Here is a 22,157-nt window from a genome sequence, read left to right as displayed (position 1 = left end):
TAGACAGCGCTTCAGCACTATGCTGGGGGGCCAGGCTAAACAGAAAAATCACCAAGAAAAAGCACAATAATGTGAAAAACATGGCACTAAATAGACCGTGAAAAGAACACTTGTTTACTGTGTGAGAGCTAAAACCAGAAGGTGGAGCACGGCCCTGTTTGACCTCAGCTGGGAATGTGACTCCAGCTCTTTGCCCTCTGCAGATGTCTGAGGATGACTGCACGAGCACGCGAGTGTTGAGGTGGGGGTACAGAAAAAGGCAAGTGAGCAGGCAAATGTGCAAATACGGAACCAGTGAGTAATGAGGGTCAACTATATTGGTTACTAGAGGGCCTGGAGCCCTGGCCGTCTGAGTTGATCGGATTTTCCACGTGCACCTCCCTTTGCTTTACATTACTGAGCACTGGCCCCCTGGCTCTCCACTGCACCCTTCATCTTTCATGTTGGCCGTTGCTGGCGAGAGAAGTGCTCCTTGCCTTATGACAAATCCCATGGCAGTGACTGATTGTCTAGCCAGCTCCGGTCCCTGGTCCCAGCACAGCCCCCTGTCAGGCTGGGGCCTCGTGTCTTGATTAGCTCAGTCCCCAGAACAGGTGCATGGCTGGCCTCCACGCAAGGAGATAACGTGAGCCAGGCACTGCCACCAGCAAATCCCTTACTGTGTGGGGTCTGGCAAGGAATACCTCAATTCACCCTCTATCCAGCCACAAGCCTGGTTATGCCCCACACTCCATGGGAGCCAAGGGCAGCCAGCAGGACTTCAGATCTGACCCTGGCACTTCTCCCTCCCCTTCATACCCTCAACACGCTTCATTTTCCTTTTGGTTTCCTGGAGCTCTTGGGGTATGGATAGTGAGCTTTCATTCTGTGGGGCACATGCTGTAACACAGGACTGGGTCAATTGTCCCTACTCCAGTTTGACTCCCAACCCTATTCTCCTGACTCCAGAAGAAGGATGAGTAGTTGTTTTATAACTAGAACTTGAACCTTCTGCAAAATATTCCAACAGAGCTAAGGTGAACCCTCAACTCTTTAGTCACCTTACGACCCCAAACCCACTCCACAGGAAAGGAATAAAGAATGCAAATGCATGTGGGCAGAAACAGAGTCAAGAGAGGGGGCCTTGAAGTGCAGTTTCTGGAGTTGATTTGCGTGGGGAGGGAGCCATTATATGAAGTGACTATCTCCAGAGAGCAAGGCTACAGCCCCAGGGAGGTGTGACCGCGTATAGAGGTTTAGGGGCCGAGGGGCTGGCATCTTTCTATGCCTATCCCCAATAGCGAAAGGAGGAAGGGAGCAAAGCCAAGTGAGGCTTCCATCTTCATTGTTCACTGTCAATCTGGGCCCTTTTCTCTGGCATTAAACTCCCTGGGAAGGAAATGAAGGACCAACCAGTTGGCAGGAAGCCCAAGAAAGAGCAAGTTCAATCCAATTAGAATTGGATTCGATCAAATTTAAAAAGATAATTCCACCCAAACCAGAGCATCATTAAGGCAGTAGTTGAGGAGAACTCATTAGCTTGAGAGCCCCGACATCTGCCAATTAAAAATTTCCCTAGGCCACTCCCAGCCCCAACCCCATTTCGCCATAAAAATGACAAGTGCTAGAATCTGTGCTCTCCTAGGCAGCAGAGGCAAAATGCCAATCCTAGACAGTGGGTGTGGAGATAGAGCCCCTGCAGGACTGAGTGGGTTCAGGAGCTGAGGCTTTGTCCACCTTTGGCTTGTGTGTGTGTCCTACCCTCCAAGGTGCCTTTTCTGTAGAGTGTTTGGCTTGTACAAGAAATCCCTCCAGGTGGTTTCTGCAGCTTCCTGCCCCGGTGAGCTAGGCCTTTCCTGGTCGGAGAAGGCGTTCATGTCTCTAAGAATTAACCGAGATGCCCAGTGCATGGAACACACACATCACCAGGGCCCCATTTCCCACAAGCGGAAAATCAATAACAGAAATGCGCTTATATACCTGTTTTGGAAGAAAAGATGTAGACTTGCTTTGAAAGTTGAGCACTGGCCCTCTTGATTGTCACCTTCTGCTGCCAGGCCCCTCCTTGCTCAGAAATTAAATTTGAAGTCAGAGAGAAAATAAGGACAGAATCAGAAAATAGGAAAGAAATTAACGATTCCGTCGGAAGTTTTTCAATAGGCCCTTCTACCAGCAAATCCCAATCCAATTCCAATTTCTACTCATTATTACTTTAAACTGAATGCATCATTTAACTTTTATATCATCTTGATTTTATGTATTTTTCCATTCCGATTAGATTTCTTTTTTAACCGAAAGGGCAGCTCCCAGGACATTTTCTTGTGTTTGGAATCCTCATTTGTCTCCATGTGGGAAAGAACTTTCTCTAGATTAGAAATCCTTCCAGGCATGCTAAGAGTGGCAGAACAAACTCTAGTAATGAGAGCAGAGAATGAGGAGAGTAAATCTCCTGGGTCTTAAATCAGTGGTGTACTGGTAAATACTTAACAATTGGCTCTTCGGGGAAAAAAAGCCCTGGTTTGTAACATTTGCCCATTTCCCTGGTGTAAATATTTCCACCATGGCCAATTTCCAGCCAGCAAGGAGACATCACTGAAGCCAGAGTTGGGAGGAAATGTGCACAATTGTCTCCCAGGAGCCAGTGTGGATGAGTGGGCTTCAGCACCACCACTGGTCCTGACATCTTTTCTGACCCCGAGACTCTTGTGAGGTTTTCAGCTGCCACCCAGTACTAGGAGGAGTGAAAATGCATGTTCCATAACTGTTGTGGAGGTTCTTTGGGTTACTGTTTGGAAGGAGTTTCCAGTCATTGAAGAATAGTTGTTAATAAAGGCAAAGCCTGAGATCATGACCCAGAACAAAGGGAAATGGATCTTATTCATCCCCTTATACTCTGGTGGCCTGTGTCAAGAATGTCCCCTTCAGTGAGTCTCTCCATTTATGTGAAAGTAAAGACAAAACCTGGGATGACTGGAGATAGCTGTCTATGGAAAGTAGTGGCATGTGGGCCAGCTTCCTAGTGTGAAGCCATTAACACTTTTGTTTCCTCTTATCTCCATCCTTCCTGCCTGACCCGCTGCCTCCCGTGTGCTCCCCTGCCCCGCCCACTCTGCTCTCTCTCACCAGAGAGTTTTCCAAAGAGAGAGAGAAGGCCAAGGCTCGGGGAGATTTCCAAAAGCTGCGAGAGAAGCAACAGCTGGAAGAGGACCTCAAAGGCTACCTGGACTGGATCACTCAGGCAGAAGACATCGACCCTGAGAATGAGGACGAAGGCATGGATGAGGAGAAACCCCGAAACAGTGAGCAGCCATCCTCTGTCTTGGGCGGGGTTCTGGGAGACAGCCTTTCCTTACAGCTTATCTTCCTGGAGCAGCGTTTGTCCCATTGTTTGCAATCATTTGCTACTCATAGAAGTTAGTCACAGCTGTGAAATAATTGCTGTTGATCTCTGAAGCCTCACATTCCTTTTAGAATCTTTGATCTTAAAAGACAGTTGAGATTTTGCTGAGGCGGACTCTTTATATTTAAATCAGGCATCCTCCTCCGCTCCCCGTCTTTGGTCAGGGGGCCAGGCTTCCTGCTCCAAGCTTGTTCAAAAGGGGCGGTTTCCACCAAGCAGCAGGATTCTTGCCTCCTTCACAGTATGCTTCAAGCACCATTGGCTTTCTCATAGGGAAAGGAGCCAAAAGTTTCTCTTAAGGAGGTTAGATTCAAAGATCTGGGGAAGTGCAAAATGGGAGGTTTGGGGAAGCCCAGAGGAATTTGAGGGAATACAATTAGGTTATAGAAATTGAGCCAAATATCTTCCTCTGGGGCTTCATGTGGCAGATTGTCGGATAGGCTATTGCTGGGATGGAAATGAGAGTGATAGATGGTATCAACTCACAAGTGTAGGAAAGACGATGAATCATGGAAATTCAGGCTCTCATCAGATAAGCCCAGTGGTTCTCACAGTGTGGTCCCTGGACCAGCAGGACTGGCGTCACCTGGGAACTTGCTAGAAATGCAAACTCTTGGGTTCCACTTCAGATCTGCTGACTCAGAAACTCTGGGGTGAAGCCCAGAAATCTGTGTTTTCACAAGGCCCCGGGGATTGTGATGCACAGCCAGCTTCTGCTACTCTCTGCATCTCATGTGACTTCCGTCTCTGGCTCTGACCACACTGTCTCTTCTTCTTTCTGTGTGCAATCTTTTTCTTACATTTCACGTATTTGAGTAGGTGTGTTTCTGTCCTCTCAAGCAGCCCCACTTAAAAACATGTTCCTAAACATTGAGTACCTAGAATGGTCAAGGAACCAAACAGGTTAAATAGCCAAGCAAGACATTTGCTGTATGGAGTTGGGCAGGTGAGGGCAGGAAGCCAGAAACCTTCCCTAAGCGCAAAGGGAGATGAGCAAGACCCACTGAGGCTTGCGGAGCGCAACCGAGGGAAAGCAGGGTGTCCATTATTGATCAAATGCTTCTCTCCTTAAGGAGGCCACAGGACTGTCAGGGGGCCTGGCCCAGAGAAAATCACAGTCCTTCCATTAGTTTTAAAATCCCTGTGAGTGTAGGCGTGCGTGTACATGTATATCCTAACACATGTATGTAAATATAGTAAGTCTAATCTCTTGGCCTTGTAAGTAGGCATTAATTATGTCCATTGCGTTCAGACTCCCTGATTGATTTCTGTGTGTTTTCACTCATTAGTCTGAGTTCTAACTGGGGATCTAGGAGAAGAAACAGGCGGAGGAGGGAGGGAAGAAGACAGCCAAAGATGTTAACAGAGAACAAATCTCTGCTCCCTCATTTCAGAGACGGATTTAATGCATCTGTCAACTGCTCCCTTTCTGATAATTCTGCTCAAGGTGCACATACAAAATTAAAACACAGAAACAACACGGGACTGGTAACAACATAATTGAATAACCTAAGTGGGCCTTCGTGCTCTACTAAGTCGTTTGCAAGTTGGAAGACGAGGCCTTTGATGGATCACAACAGTGAGCAATGGTGCCATTGAGGGTCTTTCTGGAAATGTGCCTGGCGGCTTCTGTTATTCTGTTGGTGGAAGTGTGGAGTAGTTGATGTCTGTGGCACTGAGTGGCATGGTAAATAAATAAGTCGGCCTCGGAGCCGCAGAGAAGCCTACCTCTGAAACACAGGAGTTGGCATCGTGGCTCCTCTCTCTGTCCTAAGCTGGAGGGAGCCCCTAGCTCCTGATTAATGGTGATGAGCATGTTTCTTAGTGGGTGTTATGAAAAGCGTACAGGAGCCACTGCTTTCTTACTGATCAGTTGCCATCCACAGAGACATGCAGTTATTCTGTTCTCTGCCTAAAGCAAGAGCTTCCAAGGAGAAGTATGCTGCTTCCCTGTCTTGCTCATTAAATGAATAAATACCAAGGAGTTCCCAGCATGGAGTATTCTTTGCTGCTAGAGCAGAAAACACTGACGAGGCCTGTCTACCCACATTTCTGGCTGAGCTTTGAGAAGAGCCCAGCGACCAGCCTACCCCAATGGACAGAGCCTCTGTCGAGATCTGCCCGAATATGGGCGAAACCAGACCCTGGAAGCTGGTGTTCCTCTCACCTTGTACCTTTCCTGAGGGCTGCAGGAGCCTTTTGGATCTGCTTCTTGTCCTCAGCCAGCCTTGTCCCGGGAGGATAGAGTGGGAACCTCGCTCCTACAGTTGTGGAAATGGTGGTGGAATAGTTCCAGTGGAGTGGGGCAAGGGAAGGAGTATCTGAAAAAGTGAGATATCAAGAGGAAAACAGACACGTGCAATGAAACGAACATGGGAGACTTGGGAACAGAGCCAGGAAATGAGTCCAAAGGACTGTGTCTGTTGGGGAAGTCCAGTTCAATGCAGAGTTGATGTGATTAAATTATTAAGCAATTGAGAACCTAATAGATTTGCAGAAAAGGCAAGCCTATGGCTTGGAAACTATATTATTTTATTTTATTATTTATTTTTTTTTTTGGTGTGGAAGATTGTCACTGAGCTAACATCTGTGCCAATCTCCCTCTGTTTTGTATATGGGATGCCCCACAGCATGGCTTAGTGAGCAGGGTATAGGTCCATGTCTGGGATCCAAACCTGCGACCCCCAGGCCGCCAAAGCAAAGAGCAAAAACCTAACCACTACGCCACCAGGCTGGCCCCAGAAACTATATTCTTGTCTTCAGAACTTCATAGTTTGCCCTTTGAAAGAAATGCAAAGGGAGAAATGCTGCTATAAATTATACATGTTTAAATTAAACTAGTATCTTAGGCTTTGAAACTGCTAAAAGATTACAATATAGTGTATCTGCCAGTTCTTTTCAGCTCAAAAACTAAGTAGTCTTTTAAGAAAAAGGTATTATCACCCTTCATCGATGGCTCTGGCAACTTTTCCTACCTGGGCAGAATGCCTGTCCGCACTTACTGTGTCAGGCATTGATGACGTAGAGGGGGCCCAGTGCAGGGACCGTTCAATGACACGTCATTGCATAGTAGCTGAGCATACCTACGGGCAGCCCAATTATTCATTTTTCTAGGAAAAGCTGCAAAAACCACTGAGGAAATAGAAAGAGCAGGTGTTGGGATGACGACAGAGAGGAAGGGCATAGTTGGGAGGCATTTCTCTAAGTAACTAGAGGAAATGGTATGGCCAGTGAGTTATATACAAAAATATGTTCCAGTTCCTTCCTTCTTCCATCCCTCCACCAATTAGAGGTCTGCTGTGTTCCAGGCACTGTGTTAGTCACTGTGGATGTGGCAATGAACCAAGGAGTCAAAGATCCCTGCCTCATGGGACTTATATCCCAGTCGGGAGACAGACAATAAATTAATAGTCTGTCAGAGAGTGACAAGTACCACGGAGAAAGATGGGACAGCAAGAGGGGGACAGAAGTGCTGAGACGTGGTAATTTTAGGTGAGGTGACCAGGAAATATTTCACTGAGAAGGCAGCATTGGAATGAAGACTTGAAGGCAGTAAGGAAAGGAACCATGTGGATATTTGGGAAAAGAGCATTCCGGAGCGGCTAATGGAAAGACCTCGAGGCAGGAGCATGGCTGATGTACTCGAGGAACAGAGAGGAAGCCAGTGCCGCTGGAGAGGCGTGCATGCGGGGCAGAGACGTAGGAGATGAGGTCCAGGTACCCAGGAAGTCGATCCTGAAAATTGCAGTGAGGACGGGGCTTTTACGAGGGGTGAGCCAAGGAGCCACTGGAGGTTTTGAGCTGAGAAGTGACGTGAAGGACACACATTTATTAGGAGAACCTGGTTGCTGTGTGCAGAATGGAATGAAGGTGGGCAAGGGGCAAGCAGGCGACCATGTCGGAGGAGACTGCCTCAAGAGATGGTGGTGCCTCGTCCTGGTAACAGTGAGGCGACAGGCTGCAGAATGATGCCACTCGCTGACATGTCAGACAGGGGATGTGAGAGAGAGAGAAGTCAGGGAGATTCCAAGGTGATCGTCCTGAACAACGGCCAGAGTGGAAGCATCATGCAGTGGCACAGGGAAGACTGCGAGGAGTAGGTGTCAGGGCAGGAGTGTCAGGAAACCACCTTGGACCTTTCAGTTTGAAGTGCAGGCTCAACTCCAGGTGGAGATGGTGAGTAGGTGATTGGGAGTGACCTGAGTGCAGGGGAGGCATGTGACAGAATTATGATTTGAGGGGTCAACAATATGCAGAAGGTGTTTAACCCCATTTGCGGGGATGAGGCCACTGAGGGACTAGTGTAGACAGAAATGAGATGAGGTCTGAGAGCCTATGTCCCACCAACGTTTAGAGACTGAGGTGATGAGGAAAAACCAGCAAAGGAGACCTGGAAAGAAAGCCAGAGACACAGGAGGGAAGCAATGGGCGGCCGGGCAGTGCTGCTCAAAGGGCAAGCAAAGTGAGTTCTGAAACCTCTTGGCTACACTTGTCAGCATGGGGCCACTGGTGCCTTGACGAGAGCTGTTTGGTGAAATGGTGAGGGCCAAAGCTTAAGGGCAAACCAGAGCCTTATTTCATGAGTCTCTTCAGTCCGGATACTTCCCAGACTGGCATCAAGCGTTGCTCTGCAGGCCTCCTGTTCTGTTGACATGGTCTCACCCCCAGCCATCGGAAACGGGAAAGGAGGAGAGTCACATAATGCTGCCTGCCCATGGCCCCCAGGAGGCAGTGTCTGAAGCCGAGCCCTTCACAGATCCCCTCTACAGCCATCTGAGTACTAGGCATTGCCTCTGCGCTTGGTTACAGCCAGCCTTGGAAAAAAGGAGAACATGACACTCAAGAGCCAGTTCAAGGCCAAAAAGAAGAGAGGCGTGCTGTGCCACCCCAAGCGTGGGCAGCGCTTGGCTCTTGGACTCCGAGCCCCTCTCCTCTTGGATGAAGACTAGAGTCGTGTTGAGGCCTCTCTCCTCACTCCGAGCAACCACGAGCATCCCTTTTGAAGGCACCAGTTACGAAACTGTCACTTCTGCAGAGGGTCCATTGTCATCATAGAGACGTGCTGCTCCAAGGAACAGGGTCCATTTTCTGGCTCCCGTGTCAAAGCCAGGCATTAGAGGGAGAAGCCATAAAGAAAGAGATAAAGATGAGAATTTCTTCTTTCTTTCCTCCTCAAGATCAAAGATGCGTTTATTAAAGGTCTGTCCATATGGGAGTCTCTGTCATGTCATTAAGACAATTTAAATGCTGTCCCAGCCGTCTAAAGCTTGCTGTCTAAGACAGACGTTTATGTGGATGAGCATATAAGAGACAGACAGACGGTGGAACCAAAACATTGAGTTTCCACATAGATAAGCAGGATTAAATATTTACACGAATGGTATTCAGCTATGTGACTCAGGAGCCACTTTTGCAATCATCATTAACCAGCAGGGCCGCATGCCTGCTACACGCCCTGCAGAGTCTAGGAGGGTGGTGCATCGCTGGAATCCGGAAATGTGAGCGCTTACAGGAGCTGCAGGTTGCCCACAAAAGGGCCCCATGTGGCTTGAGAGCAGTAATCTGAACATCACTGATTTACATTCTATACATGTCAAGGCCGTGTGCATCATTTAAGCTTCCTTTTTTTTTTTTTTTAAACAATTTAATCGGTACAATCAGTTTTTACCTTGAACTTAGCTCGTGATCACGGGTTGCCACACATCTGGATTTCTGTTGTCGAATCCCACCAAGCATCTGGCTCAGATGGCATGAAAAGAAACACTAACAATTATTTTTCCTTGGCTCCTTTTTTACTATGATAGCTTTTTTAAGCTATCATGTGTTACTGGGCCATCCTGTCTCTATGCTACTTGGTGAGAGCAGACACCTCTGTGAAGACCCCAGATTTCCCTCCTGTCCCTCCACTTTCAGCTTGTCCTGATCAGAGCCCTGAAACTTCAATGCTCGAAAATTGCCGTAGAAATCAGGTGAGGAATCTGGTGCCTGAGATAGGGAACATCCCCCCTGGGCTGATTATTAGAGAAGTCAGGACTCAAACCCAGGACCCTGAATCTGCATATGGGACTCTCTGCCACACCACGTGCTCCTCAAAGAAGCCTTCTCAGATGCCCCCAGGCAGCGCTCTCTTCTGTGTCCCCATGGCACTGGGGCATGTCCCCTCCCCGCATGTCTGCTACCCGACCCTGTGAGGGTCTTCCAGCTGCTTTAATTCTCCCTGGGGTCCCTCCTTCTGACACAGCCCAGGGCTGGGGAGAGTTATCACACGTGTGAGTCCAGTGCCTACAAAAGTTGGTGAGTTCATGTCCTGAGCGAGTTTGGGCAGAGAGTCTTCCCCCTTGCCCTGAGGTGACAGAACAGGGAGGCTTGGACCGTCACTGGACTGGAATAGCTTCCTCATTCTGTCAGTTCAGAAGTGACTTCCTTGAAGCATCATCAATGACTTCCTCTCCAAGTGCTTCCTATACACATCCGCTCTCCAATAGCTCTCAGTCATTCTCCACTCTTGCAAAGTAACCTCTGAAAATAGCGAATGGGTGTGGAACCCCTGTGGGCAGGGACAGTGGCGAGTGTAGGAGAATTGCAGTGCGGTGGGAAGGTTTTGGAGCTCGCGAGAACTGCAATGAGGCTACTCCGCCGATTCTTCTGGCTCTGGTGGTAATTAATGCTCCTGGGCGGGGTCCCGCAGACCTGGTACTGTGTGCAGTACCTTACCAGGGGGATCAGGTCGTAACAAGACCCAGGCCGGGGTACTTCCATGTGTAGCACATCTGCCTTGGGAGCACAATCTGGGTGCTATGCTGCCTGGCCCCATAAGTTTGTAGATGCCATTGTCTCAGCCTGGGGAGCAGTGGGAGGGCTACCTGAGGGGCCGTGTTGAGTGTCTAGTGAGAAGGAGGTGTACCAACCCAATCTCAGTGAGCTGTCATTCATTTCCTACAGGAAAACCAGCTGTGGGTAAAGCTTGCTAACTCAGGGCTGTCAGGAGGTCATGACAGTCTTATTGAGTGGGCTGTATGCTTCTGGAGGAAAGGAGAGGTAGCATTCTGACAGGAGACCTTCTGCCTGCCCACGACAAGCGTTAGGTCAGCACAGAGGTGCCTGGCTGATCTGTCGAGTCTTAATAAAGGCCCTGTTCTTGTTCAGGAAGTACCTACGCCCTCTCCCCACGCCCCACCCACTCAGTGAGACTTCCCGTTCCCAGTGCCCTCTCAACACACAAGGAAGCTGTGCTGCGGCCTGTAGAGCCAGGGCTGCGTCGTGATGAGGCGATGATGTGTGAAGCAGCAGAGGCCAGCTGGTGCAGACGTCAGCTCACACACGGCTGTGTCCTTGGGGGGTGTTCCAGCCCCAAAAAAATTACCCCGAACAAACTCTGGAATAGGAATGGTTATGTTTATGGTGAAGAATGTGGTCAGCACCAGCTGAGAGAAGCACCCGAGGAGGGGTTCTCTCACCTTCTTAGATATCTGCCTTTGTCTTGGTTTAATTTTTCTGCCCAACATCTGCGGTGAGAATGGAGCCAGCAAAGAGGGAGGCCAGGTAGCAGCAGGGATCCGAGCCAGGCACGGTGCTAGGCACCCTGCAGCTTCTGCAAGACACAGGGTCACCACAGGGCCATGAGCCCACTCCTGTGGTGTGAAGGGGACGAGTGAGCAGCTGTGTTCTGGAAATCACTCGCCAACCAACCGCCCAGCAGACGTTGGTTTGGGCTGGTCTCCTGTCTGGAAAGCAGAGGATGCCCTTCTCCTGGCATTGGAGATAAAGTGGGCCTTACAAGCTCTACCCCCACCAAGGACTCCCAGCCTTGCCTGGTACTTCAAGAGCTAGCAGCCTCCTCGTCTCTTGCCAGACTAGCAGCCACCTGCCTGGCCTGCCTCCCAGCCCCATTCCGCACATCCTGCACCACGTAGCCCACTTTGTATTTCTAGAGTTGACATGTCAGTCCCTTGCTCAAAACCTTTGCATGTCTCTCCATAGCTACAACATCTTCTCTCTGTATCCCTGGCATCTCTGATCTCTCCCAGCCAATAGCTTGAACCCTATCACTCATTACTTCCCTCCAGCAAAACCAAACTACTCTTCTTTTCCAAACAGGCTTGCTACTTTCCTGTTTCTGGACCTCTGTCCATCCCTCCCACCTCTGCCTGGAACACCCTTTCCCTCCTCACTTCACCGGCTCCTAGCCAGCCCAGTAGGAGGAGCACATCTTCATGAAGGCCTCTCAGGCCCTCGCTCTCAGAGCAGGCACTGTCAGAGCGCTCTTGACCTTCTGCCCACCTCCACAGTGGGAGGGGCCCAGCCCTCTCGTTAGGTGGAAAGCCCTCGGGAGGCAGAGACCACACGTCACTAACTCTTATTCAGTCTCCCGCTCAGGTCCAGGACAGTCATTCATATTAATAGGCTTCCCCTCCAAAAAATACTGAACTGAGTTGAATCCTCTTTGGATCAAGAGAATTAAGATTTTATATCTCTACATTCCTACCTAGTTGGCCAACTACCCTTTGTCTAGTCTTAGCCATACTCACAGTAGGCCCTCGGAGAGTGTCTCGTCATTGACACATTGTGAGTAGGAAGGATTAGACAAGTTTAGAAAATGGGTTTAGAGGAACTAGAAGGAGTTAGAATTATAGATCCATTAAAAGAGAAAGCTGGATGGTGAGTGGAGCAAGGGGCAAGATCTTCCTCACTCTCACCTTCTCCCCTCGAGGGGGGTCATTATTCCGTGGCTTGTGTGGAGTCGCTTTTTGGGTTCTGAGGCTGGACAGTTGACACATACCAGCTGATGAGCTGGATGCGTATCCGCCCTCTATGGGCTCTCCTGGGGCTCGATGGCAGAGGCAGGACAGGAACAGGGGCATGAGAGGGGACATGTCTTTTCCTTGAGCAAGGGGGCCAAGACATAGATTATCTTATTCAGTCCTCCCCGAGATTGTCTCATGTGGTACTAATATCCCCATTCTATAGATGGGAAAACTCAGGCTCAGAGAAGTTAATCTGTTCGTGTCATACCACTTGTATGTTGTCCCTAACCTCAGGCAGGTAGGGTTTGAGTCCAGTTTTGCTCACTCTGTACCGTGCTCTTCTCTACCACAATCCCTCCCCTCCGTAATGTTGTGACTGTCCTCTTCTTCCAACCAAAAGGAAACTAGGAGTGGGCCCCTGCAACCCCCTCAGCCAGAGTATCCTCTTCATCTCCTTTGTTACAGCACTTATCACTCTCAGTCTAATACAACAGGATGTAAGGAGAAGAGAGGGGAGGGGAGGAGGCAGCGGGAAAAATTGATCTTAAATGTTAACATACAGGGGCATGAGTTTGATAAAAAAACGAGAGAGAGAGAAAAGGTGAGCTTCATGATCATAAGAACTATGTTTGAAGCATGAAGGGAAGTTACGGCATTATCTTGCTCAAGCAAAAAAAGACAACTGAGATCAAAGCCATCCATTTGGATGGTGTAAGAGACGGTCTTTCTTGGAAGGAGGCATAGCAATTATATGACCTATCAGAGTTTCTTTCAGTTCAGGGCTCCTTTCCAACCTGGTTAGAGGAGGGCATGGGTCAACCTGAGTGCTCCAGGAACGGGGTCTTGTAGCTCCCCGACCGTCCACCCTCCTGCCTGGGCGTGTACACTGCAGGGAGCATCATAGGATCTGTGTTTGATGATGCAGGATTGTGCGGTGCCACAGCATTGTCACCTCTGAGCCATCCCAGGAACCTCGGCATTATGGGGACTTGGAAAGGAGATCTCTAGCCAGGGGCAGCCTCACCATGAGGGGTTCATATGTGGTATCTTTGGAGAGGTCCTGTCACCTACCTGAAGCCATCAAACCCTTTGATAAATGGATCTGCCTGTGCCCACTCAGACTCACCCAGGGTGGGCATCCAGTAAAGTGCTGATCTGATTCTAATTTGGTGCCTTACAAACAGAATGACACCCCTGGGAGCTGAAAGTAGCTCAGCAGAGGGATTGAAGGAGAGATGAATTATCCTCAAGTTCCCTTTCCTCTATTTCTTCCAATAACCAGTGCTCAGCCCCCAAACAGAGCCACCCACAATGGTGTTGCCCTTGGCTCCCACCACCACCCCTCCCTTCCTTCCACATAAATACTGGGGGATAAAACCCCATGTCACATCAAGATCTATTATCTGTCAGAAGGCTGTTAGTGGAAGAGAGAGTGACAGCTCCTACCTCTATCGCTGCTTGCTCAAGTGGAAAATTATCATCTGGTAATGGAGGGAGATTAGCCACGTACTGTATTTCCATCATTGGGCCGCATGGCGTGGGAGACCAGTGGAAAGAGCACAGAAGCTGGAATCACTGGCCTCAGAGTAGTGGGAAGTTTGGGGGAGACCTCCCTGAGTCACACACATGCCAGACTGTCCTGCTCACTTGAGAGAGACATTTGTGCATTCATTCAACACATATTTAAGAACCAACTGAGTGCTCAGAATACCAGGATAAGTAAACACAGTCTGTGTCCTAAGGGGAGTTACAGCCTAGTTAAGGAGACAGATGCACAAATAAATAGGTTATAGCTATGAATGGAAGGTATAAAGAAGGTACTGGAGAAATACAGAGGAGAGAGAATAGAGTTTGGAAGAGGGTGGAAGGGGCTACCTACCCAGAGCGTGATTCTCGAGGGGGCCATACAGTCAGGATGGGCTAATTGTTGGAGTAAGCAACCCCCAAATCAAGTCTCAGCGCTTGATGCAGTGCGGGCTATTCCCTGCCCCGCAGTTCAGTGTGGGTGTGCTGTTGGTAGGAGGGGAAGGTCACCTCCACGCAGTTTTCAGGGAGCAGTCTCCTTCCCTCTAGTGGCTGTACTACCCTCTGGGCCTCTGAGGTCTCCGTGGATCTGCTGCACGTGGCCAGGAGAAGAGGAAGGGAGAGAGTGTGGAGGGGCATGCAGGAGGTTGGGAAGGCTAGGCCTGGGAGTATGTGCCTTGCTCCCATCCACTTTCCATTGGCCAGAACACAGTTGTCAGCTCCACCTAGATTCCAAGGGGCCTGAAAACACAATCTAGCTAAGTGCCCGGGGGCAGGACAGCTGGGGTGGGGTGGACACATAGCAGTGTCTCTGCTGCCCACAGATTGGTAGCAGTTCACACGGTCAAAGGATGAGAAAGGACATCGTAGGCTGATGGAGCTGCATATGTAAAGTGTAGAAGGAAATAATGGAAAAAGGAGGAGGGAAAGGAAGGAGGAGGAGGAGGAGGAAGAGGGAGAGGGAAGACTTTAGGGTGTGCGTGGGAGAACCCAAGGCTCAGACCAGAAGGGAGCTGAGACCTGGTCCAAAAGGGCCTCAGACGTAGACTTTATCCTATGGATAAGGAAGAGCCACTGAAGAGATCTAAGCAGAGGTCCAAGGTCACTGTCAAAGGCCGCCGTGCCCTGACAGTGGACAGCAGGCTGGAGGGAGGGAGAGTAGTCACTTCAGAGGCTAATCTGGCCCGAAATGAGAGGGACAGGAGGGGAGCGGATTGAAAAGGGGCCTTCCAAGGAAGGCCTGCCTCCACTGGGCCGGAGGCTGGGGCTGGCAGACCCCAAAACACCCCCCGAGCCTTCAAGGTAAATAGCTTGTGCTTTGGCAGACCTTGGGTGGCGGAGGGGTTGCAGCAGTGACACCCCCGCGCCCAGGCCCAGGCCTCCTGGGAACCATCCATCCTGTGTGCCTGACAGTGCGAGCCCTGTTGTGCCCTGTGCGACTTGCTGTTCAAAGGCCTGTTTTCCATTGTGACTGTACACACACCAGCAGGCAGCCCCTTACCCTGCAAGGTACCACGTGCAAATTCCCAAGTGACTCTCCCTCATTTAATCCCCGCCCGGATGATTAAGTGGCTTATGAAAAAAAAAGTTGAATAACAGCCCCAAACATAGATCTTTGATGGCTGTATCCTTTAGGATTACTTCATCAAATGGAAATGCACATGCCTCTGCTGACAGCAACAGTGTTTCCAGAAGAGATTTATTCTCCCCTATAACAGGAAAGATTCCATCCTCTCGAGTAACTGTAGTACCTGCTGGGAGTCCTGGACCCCGAGTCACTGGGATCACTGTGTGTGCGAGCCTCATGCTTGGAGGGGCAGCACCAAAGCCTGGTCAGGAACAACAAAGGATTGACTGAAGGGAGTTGCTCAATAGAAGGGTGGTCCCGTGGGGAGTTGGATAGAATTCTCAAAAACAGAAGGCAAAATGTCCACGTTGGGCTGAGCTGAAGGCAGGGAGAAGAGAGAAAGCTGGAGCGGGGAGAGCAGGCACATTCAAGTGTTATTCCTGTCTTAGTCCAGGCTGCTATGACAAATCACCGTGGGCTGTGTGGCTTAAACAACACACATTCATTTCCCACAGTTCTGGAGGTGGGAAGTCTGAGATCAAGGTACCAGCATGGTCAGGTTCTTGGTGAGGGCCCTCCTCCTGGACTACAGAGAGCTATCTTCTTGCTATGGCCTCACGCAGTGGACAGAGTGCTGGCCATCTCTCTGGCCTCTTCTTATAAAGCACTAATCCCATTCATATGGGTTCTACCCTTGGGACCTAATGACCCCCCAAATGCCCCACCTCCAAATACTATCATATTGGGATTAGGATAGTCACACATGAATTTGGGGGCAACACGGACATTCAGTCCACTGCAGTGTTCTTTCTGTATCCCTGTGTCGGCCTCGGATTCCTTCTTTAGCCAAGTGGGAGCTCCATCACAATCAGAAAACCACAGAATCCTAAAATCTTGGAGAACAGAGGGGTTCCAGGTCACTGAGTCTGTCTCCCGGCCTCTGCAGAGCCGCTCGTCCTCAGGTCATGCCTTGCCCAGCTGTAAGTGCTGTGGGGCTGAGAGAAGCGTCTGGGCTGTTTTCACAGGGCCCCAGGTCCCATAAGCGTGGTTTGTCTTCTGAAGACAGAAGGCAGATCCACCCGCCCCCTGTGCTCACAGATGCACCTCCTCTTAGAGATACATGCAGGTCTCAACACTGTCTCTGGAGAAATCACAGAATGTGCTCAAAGTAACGTAACAGGAGTGGGCAAGGGCCTCTGGGAACAGAACAAGCCACTTTGTTCATTTCCAAATACATGACTTCAAGCCTAAACTTGGCCTTCACAGTAAGCCGTAAACTTTCCTCCACCTGCTCCCAGTTTGATCCACCAGCAGGACCCACACATGGGTGACGGTCAGCACCACTCCTCCTCAGAGGAGAGGATGAGCAAGAGAAATGTGTTTGCACTTAAGACCCTGTTCTCAAAATATGGTCCAGGACTAACCGGTCTCCTTGAAGATCATCAAGGAAGACCAGAGTAAAACAGTAGAAGGTCCCATTCCAGATGATATCTCCAGATAGCGTCGGAGGAAAAAAAAAAGTTACAGTCGTTTACCCAGATACATGAAAATATACACTCTTTGCAATTTAGACTCAATTCATGTTAGTTCATCAGACTGACCAAAATTACCCCCAGCAAAGATCAGCTGGGGTGATTCATTAGACAGAGCTTTGAGGAAAGAAGCTTAAGGGTCTATCCTTTTCAAAAATATGTATTTGAATTTTGATAAGGTTCTTCAGTGTTGGGTATTTGTTTTTGTTTTTGTTTTTTTTCAAAAAAGTAAAGATATTCAGAAATTATTTAAACATCTGGACAGAGGAGCCTCTGATACTCCCTAAGTCATGTTCTAAAAGTTATTTGCCAAGTGTAAAGCGGGTTTGACTACCGTGCCCTAAGTGTTATTTGGAGGGCTTCAGAGAGCGCCTCGTATACGGGAACACAAGCATTCCAACATTAGAGGTCAAGAGAAAATAAAAACACAGGCCAGAAGCTGTTAAAGAATTCTGACAAGCACCTGGAACTTGCCTCTGCCTTTGCTTGGGAGTGACGTAATAGACCTCAACGATGTGCTGACCAGGTGAAAAGCCTCAATTATATGCTTGACACAGGCTGGCTTTAGGGGAAAAGCCTTTGCCTTCCCAATTCCAAGCTTCAAATCAGCCTGTCCAACCATTATATCTCATTTCAGTGACCCACGAGATATGATAATGGTATCCAATATCAGGCCAGTCATTATGTTAATAAAAATTCTCTGAAAATAATAACACACACGCACACTCACACACACCATGCACAAAGGTAAGAAGAAATCGAGGTCACCTTTTGTCAGGAATGTTCAGAATTAGAGTCTCAGTCTATTTATTCCTATTGGCTTCGGTCAGCTGGGTCCAGCTCCATCCAGAAGCTTGGCATGATATTTGCGATGGCCAGCAGAGGCGAGACAAAGATGCTGGCAGGGAGTGCTTGCATGGCAAGTGATGGGAGAGGTAGGGGTCCTAGCCCTCGGCCCACAGCTCGCTCTGCTGTCCTGCCATGACTGGCAGTTGTGGTGGTCAGCTGCTGCTGATCAGGCAGAGCGCCCTAGGTTTTCATCAAGAGATCCCAAGCTTCAGCAAAAATTGTAGAGCTCCTTCTTGAGCCTCTTATAAAATCATTTCCATTAATTATAATTTCCATAATCACTTAATTCTATTAATCAATTCTTTTAACCCATTAAGTCATACCTGTTGATTAGATGAGTTGAGAGTACAACAATATGAGATGAATGACCCTCTCTTTCTCTCCTAACAGGACGCCAGAGTTTTGGGTCTGGATGATCAGTGTATTGGGAGAGGAACTAAGAGGAGCCTGAGAAAAGCATGCCCCCTGATGTCCTGGCCTGGCTCAACAGCCAGTTAGCAGTTTATCTCTCTCATTTCCCTCATTTGTGACATTTGGGGTCTGATCGGACAGCTGCAAAGACCCCTTCCAGCTCCATGCTCTGTTTCTATGGTTCTAAGTTGGTGTATGTTCACTTTAGCAGTACGAGTCTGGACCAAACCTGGATCGTTCCAGTCTATCAGGCCCCAGAGGGATTCAGTTGATTCCAGAATCATGCAGTCCCCAGACTCCTGGAATTTGCACTGAGTCCCTGCAGGATCCCTGAGCCCTGGAAGCAAGCTGGTTCTTCCAGAGCCCTTCCTGGAACCTGTGTGCACTCTGTCCCCCCTGCCAGGAAAGCCCAGCTCCACCACCTGTTTTAGGAACTGCCCTCACTCCAAAACCCACCTGAGGCATCCCCTCCCTTTCTAACTTCCCTACCCTCACCACCTGCCTCCTCTCCTCAGGCCCTCCTTTGTGTTCCCAGGAGACCTAGTCCATGCCTGCAGAATAGTGCTTATTGTACATGATCTGTTGTATCGGTTTATCCATCTTATACCATCTGCTGGGTTGTGCACCTCGTAAGGGTGGGAATTTTTGTACTTCCAGCACCAGCACAGAGCCTGGCAAATAGGCAGTCAGTGAATATTTTTTGGAAAAGGAGTGGGAAATTAAGGGAGAAGTGGGGTCTTGTACTAGAGGTCTTTGGAATTCTGCCGTTAGGAACAGATGACTTGGGCTGGCCTCGTCACTATGTCAGATCTACAACCTGATGGGGCCAGATCCGGTCCAGCAGAGGACATGTAATGAATCAGACACACAAGCTGATTTTTCATCTTCCATTTCTTGTCTATCAACAGTTCTTTCCAACTTCTGGGAGGAGACAGGACTATTCCACAGCATCTTTCTTTGTGTACTCACCTCTTCTCCCCTTTCTTCTTCAAATATATCCAGAGAAGCGTCGGAAATATCCTTATTTTATTTCTGTCTCAATGAGGCCAGCTAGCCAGCTAAACATGGCAGTCGGGAAATGGTTAAGAGAATACCAAGAATAAATTCCTAGCTGCCTCTTTAGAACCGGAAAGCTGAACACGTTTAAGACTTGAAAAGGTCAACTCTCTTCCAGGCGGCAGAGGTTTGATTTCATCCATTATGTGGTCTTTGGCCTAATGCTTACTTCATTCACTGGCTGCGATGGAGATTTATGGAGTAAATGTTATCACAAGCTGAGACTTGATGAGATCTCAACTGTATCTCCTGGATGTAGTGGAAAGTAACATTTTGGCAATAAACGGAGAACAACATCTAATTTGTAAATTCCTCTTTCCGTTGCTAAGTTTAATCAGATCAGTGAAACTGAAGGGAATTGTTGATGACCAGAAATTATTTTCCATGCCTTAATCTGGCCAGGAAACATTACTCCTAATGGAAATGGCATGTTGCTCTGGCAATGGTAGCGGATGACATTTGTCATTAGACTAACCCAATTGTTGCATATTAAAAAATATGTTTAGACCAAAATCTATTTAAAACCAAACTGGCACCGAGGCCCCATATCACCCTGTTACTAGTGTCACTGGTTCATAGAAGCAAAAACATTATTTCCAAATAAGCTGCAAGAGTCTGTAACAGTGGCCATCCTAAGAGGCCATGTGATTTCATGTTGACTCCAGTGAAACATCCAGAGTAAAACTAGATGGACCAGCATGGGGCCCAGTTGTGGTCACAAATAACCTTTTCTGATCTGGCAGAGCGCAAGTGAAGGGAGCAGAACACAATCTCTGGCAGGTCCTTGGTTTAGTTTAGGGTTAAAAAAAAAGGGGGGATTAAAGAGGCACAAAAGGAGGTTAATGTGGCTATCTTTTGTCCAGCTGTGCTTAAATATTTTTTCATGATTAATCATCGTCAAAGATTTTTACAAGTTGTCTTCTCACAAGCTTTTAAGGATTTCCAGGGCAGAGACCAAGTCATGGGTAAGTTACTGTTGGCACACAGTAGGAACTTTATGAATATTTCTTGATGAAAATGACAGCAATGATAAAGACATGTGGGAAGTTGATGGCCCTGAAGGGAACATGGTTGGCTGCAGCCATCCTTGGGGACTGGCCCTGAGAACACGTATATCATTACCAATAAGTGGTCCAGATGACCTTTTAGATGCGAAGCCAGTGATCCTCAGGGTCTTCTCTTTGGCCTGCATTCTGCTTTTTCATTCCTCACTTAGTATATACAGTATCCAGGCATTCTACGCAATGACAGCTACCACGTATTAAGCACCTCCTCCAACTTATATGATCTTTAATCCTCACTCAATCCTCCAAGATTGGTATTATTATCTCCATTTTTTTAGCTGAGAAAGATGAGGTTCAGATAATTTGCCCAAGCCCACAGAGCCAATAGGAAGCTTAGCCAGGACTCACACCCAGGTCTGTGTGACTCTAGAAATCACATCTTTCTCTTTTGTCAGGTAGCAAAGAGGTGAGCACAAAGAATAAGGCAGCCCCCCCGAAATGCCTGGGAAAGGGAAGGGAAGAGGAGGGGAAGGAAGAGCTGGGAAGGAAGTCGGGAGAGCTGATCTAGTGTCAGCCCTAATACCAGCTGGCTCTGTGTCCTCTCTGTGCCTCAGTTTCCTTCTCTGTGAAAGTAATACCCAAATAATCTCTAGTTTTCTATAAATCCTTGAGCATTCTCATCTCTTGGAGCCCCTCTGGCTCTGTCTTTATCTTTGAGTCCTGTATTCCAGAACTGAGGATGGCTGGGCCAGGGAGAGAATGTCCTCATTTTGTAGACACCGGCTCTCCCCATCTTGGCTGGGCAGCAGGTGGCTCCAAGAGAGAAAGTGTCCTCTGCGTAAGAACTTTGGACAGCTCTCTCCAGCATCCGGCAGCTGACCTCCCCAAGGCCCATACTCTTCTGCTCTTTCCCCAGAGCCAACATCCTGATAACCTTGAGAGCATCCAACAGGACAATCTCGGCGCCAGAAGGTGTCCCGGAGGCTCTTTCCTGCTTCCCTCATGTCCCCATCTATGCGTGAAACTCCTCCACAGCATCTCCAGTAGTCTTCCCCCCTTTTCTTGAACACTCTGTGGAAGGGACTCACTGGGTCTCAAGAAACCCCTTCCATTTTTGTGCGACTCCAGTGGTTAGAAAATTCTTTCTCCCCCTGAGCTGACACCTGCTGCTGTTTAACTTCCACACACTGGTGTGAGGTGCCATGGGTGCAACAGCATCCTCGCAATGACGCTGTTAACTGACCTCACCTGGGTGATTACTCACTCTAATTGCTTCTCTGTCTCTGCTCCCCTCCTGCCTTGCATTTCCATGAGGGGTGTGCTTTTTTTGAGACCATTGCCCACCTCTTCTCCTCAGTCCTCCCAGTAACCTAGGAGGGAAGCACGGAGCTGTGAAAACAAAGTGCCCTTCCCAAATGCTGACTCAGTGCCGGGGAGGACCCTGGAACTCAGGACGCCTGACTCTGGCATATACAGTTTCCACAACACCTCTCTGCTGGCTTCTCTCCTTCTCATACCCACAGCCCACCACTGCACCAGTGCTGACCTCTGTGCTTGATCCCTCCCATCTGCAAGGAGGCGCACTCTCCCACAGTATTACCAGAATAAAAAAAGGCCACTGTCTCCTTTCTGCTTTCCCTACATCAGGCAAATAACCTATCTTCACATCTTTTTAGCTAAGCATCAGATACGGATTTCTCCTGCAATGCAAGAAGCAAAAGCAATAGAGTTACTTGAATCTGCCCAAGGTCCCCATGCCCCACTGTACAGGCCCACCAAGACCTGCTCACCATTCACTCCACATGACCAGCAATCCCCTTCCTTACTCGGGAAGTCTGTTCCATACCCCACCCACCACGACCGTGACTCCATCGGAAAATTAGACCCTCTGTGTCCCTCCTTCCTTCTGGGTTTCCTGGGCCACTGAGCCCATGTTCTGTGAGCATGAATCCTCACAGAATCCAGGAATTAGAAGGGGAGTGGGAACCGAGAGGTAGCACCAGACCCCGGGCAGTAAGGCCCAGGTGAACCCACGGTTGGGCCCCCCATTTAAAGTTGCTTTCTGGAGTATTAGCATTCCCACTTCCTGCC

At 48.9% G+C, this 22,157-nt stretch overlaps 1 protein-coding gene across 9 annotated transcripts in view; it reads left to right on the top strand.

The window, feature by feature from the left end:
* CACNA1C (calcium voltage-gated channel subunit alpha1 C) overlaps positions 1 to 22,157 on the top strand; it is a 680,405-nt gene that overhangs the window by 509,320 nt on the left and 148,928 nt on the right. For all 9 annotated transcript variants that reach the window (XM_070270768.1, XM_070270767.1, XM_070270765.1 and 6 more), the window contains exon 9: positions 3,106 to 3,278. In XM_070270768.1, the coding sequence (XP_070126869.1) occupies positions 3,106 to 3,278 (173 nt within the window). The remainder of the gene's footprint in view (positions 1 to 3,105; positions 3,279 to 22,157) is intronic.

This window comes from Equus caballus, chromosome 6 (assembly GCF_041296265.1).
Source record: "Equus caballus isolate H_3958 breed thoroughbred chromosome 6, TB-T2T, whole genome shotgun sequence".
Taxonomy (NCBI): domain Eukaryota; kingdom Metazoa; phylum Chordata; class Mammalia; order Perissodactyla; family Equidae; genus Equus; species Equus caballus.
This window is presented reverse-complemented; position numbering and strand designations above follow the sequence as displayed.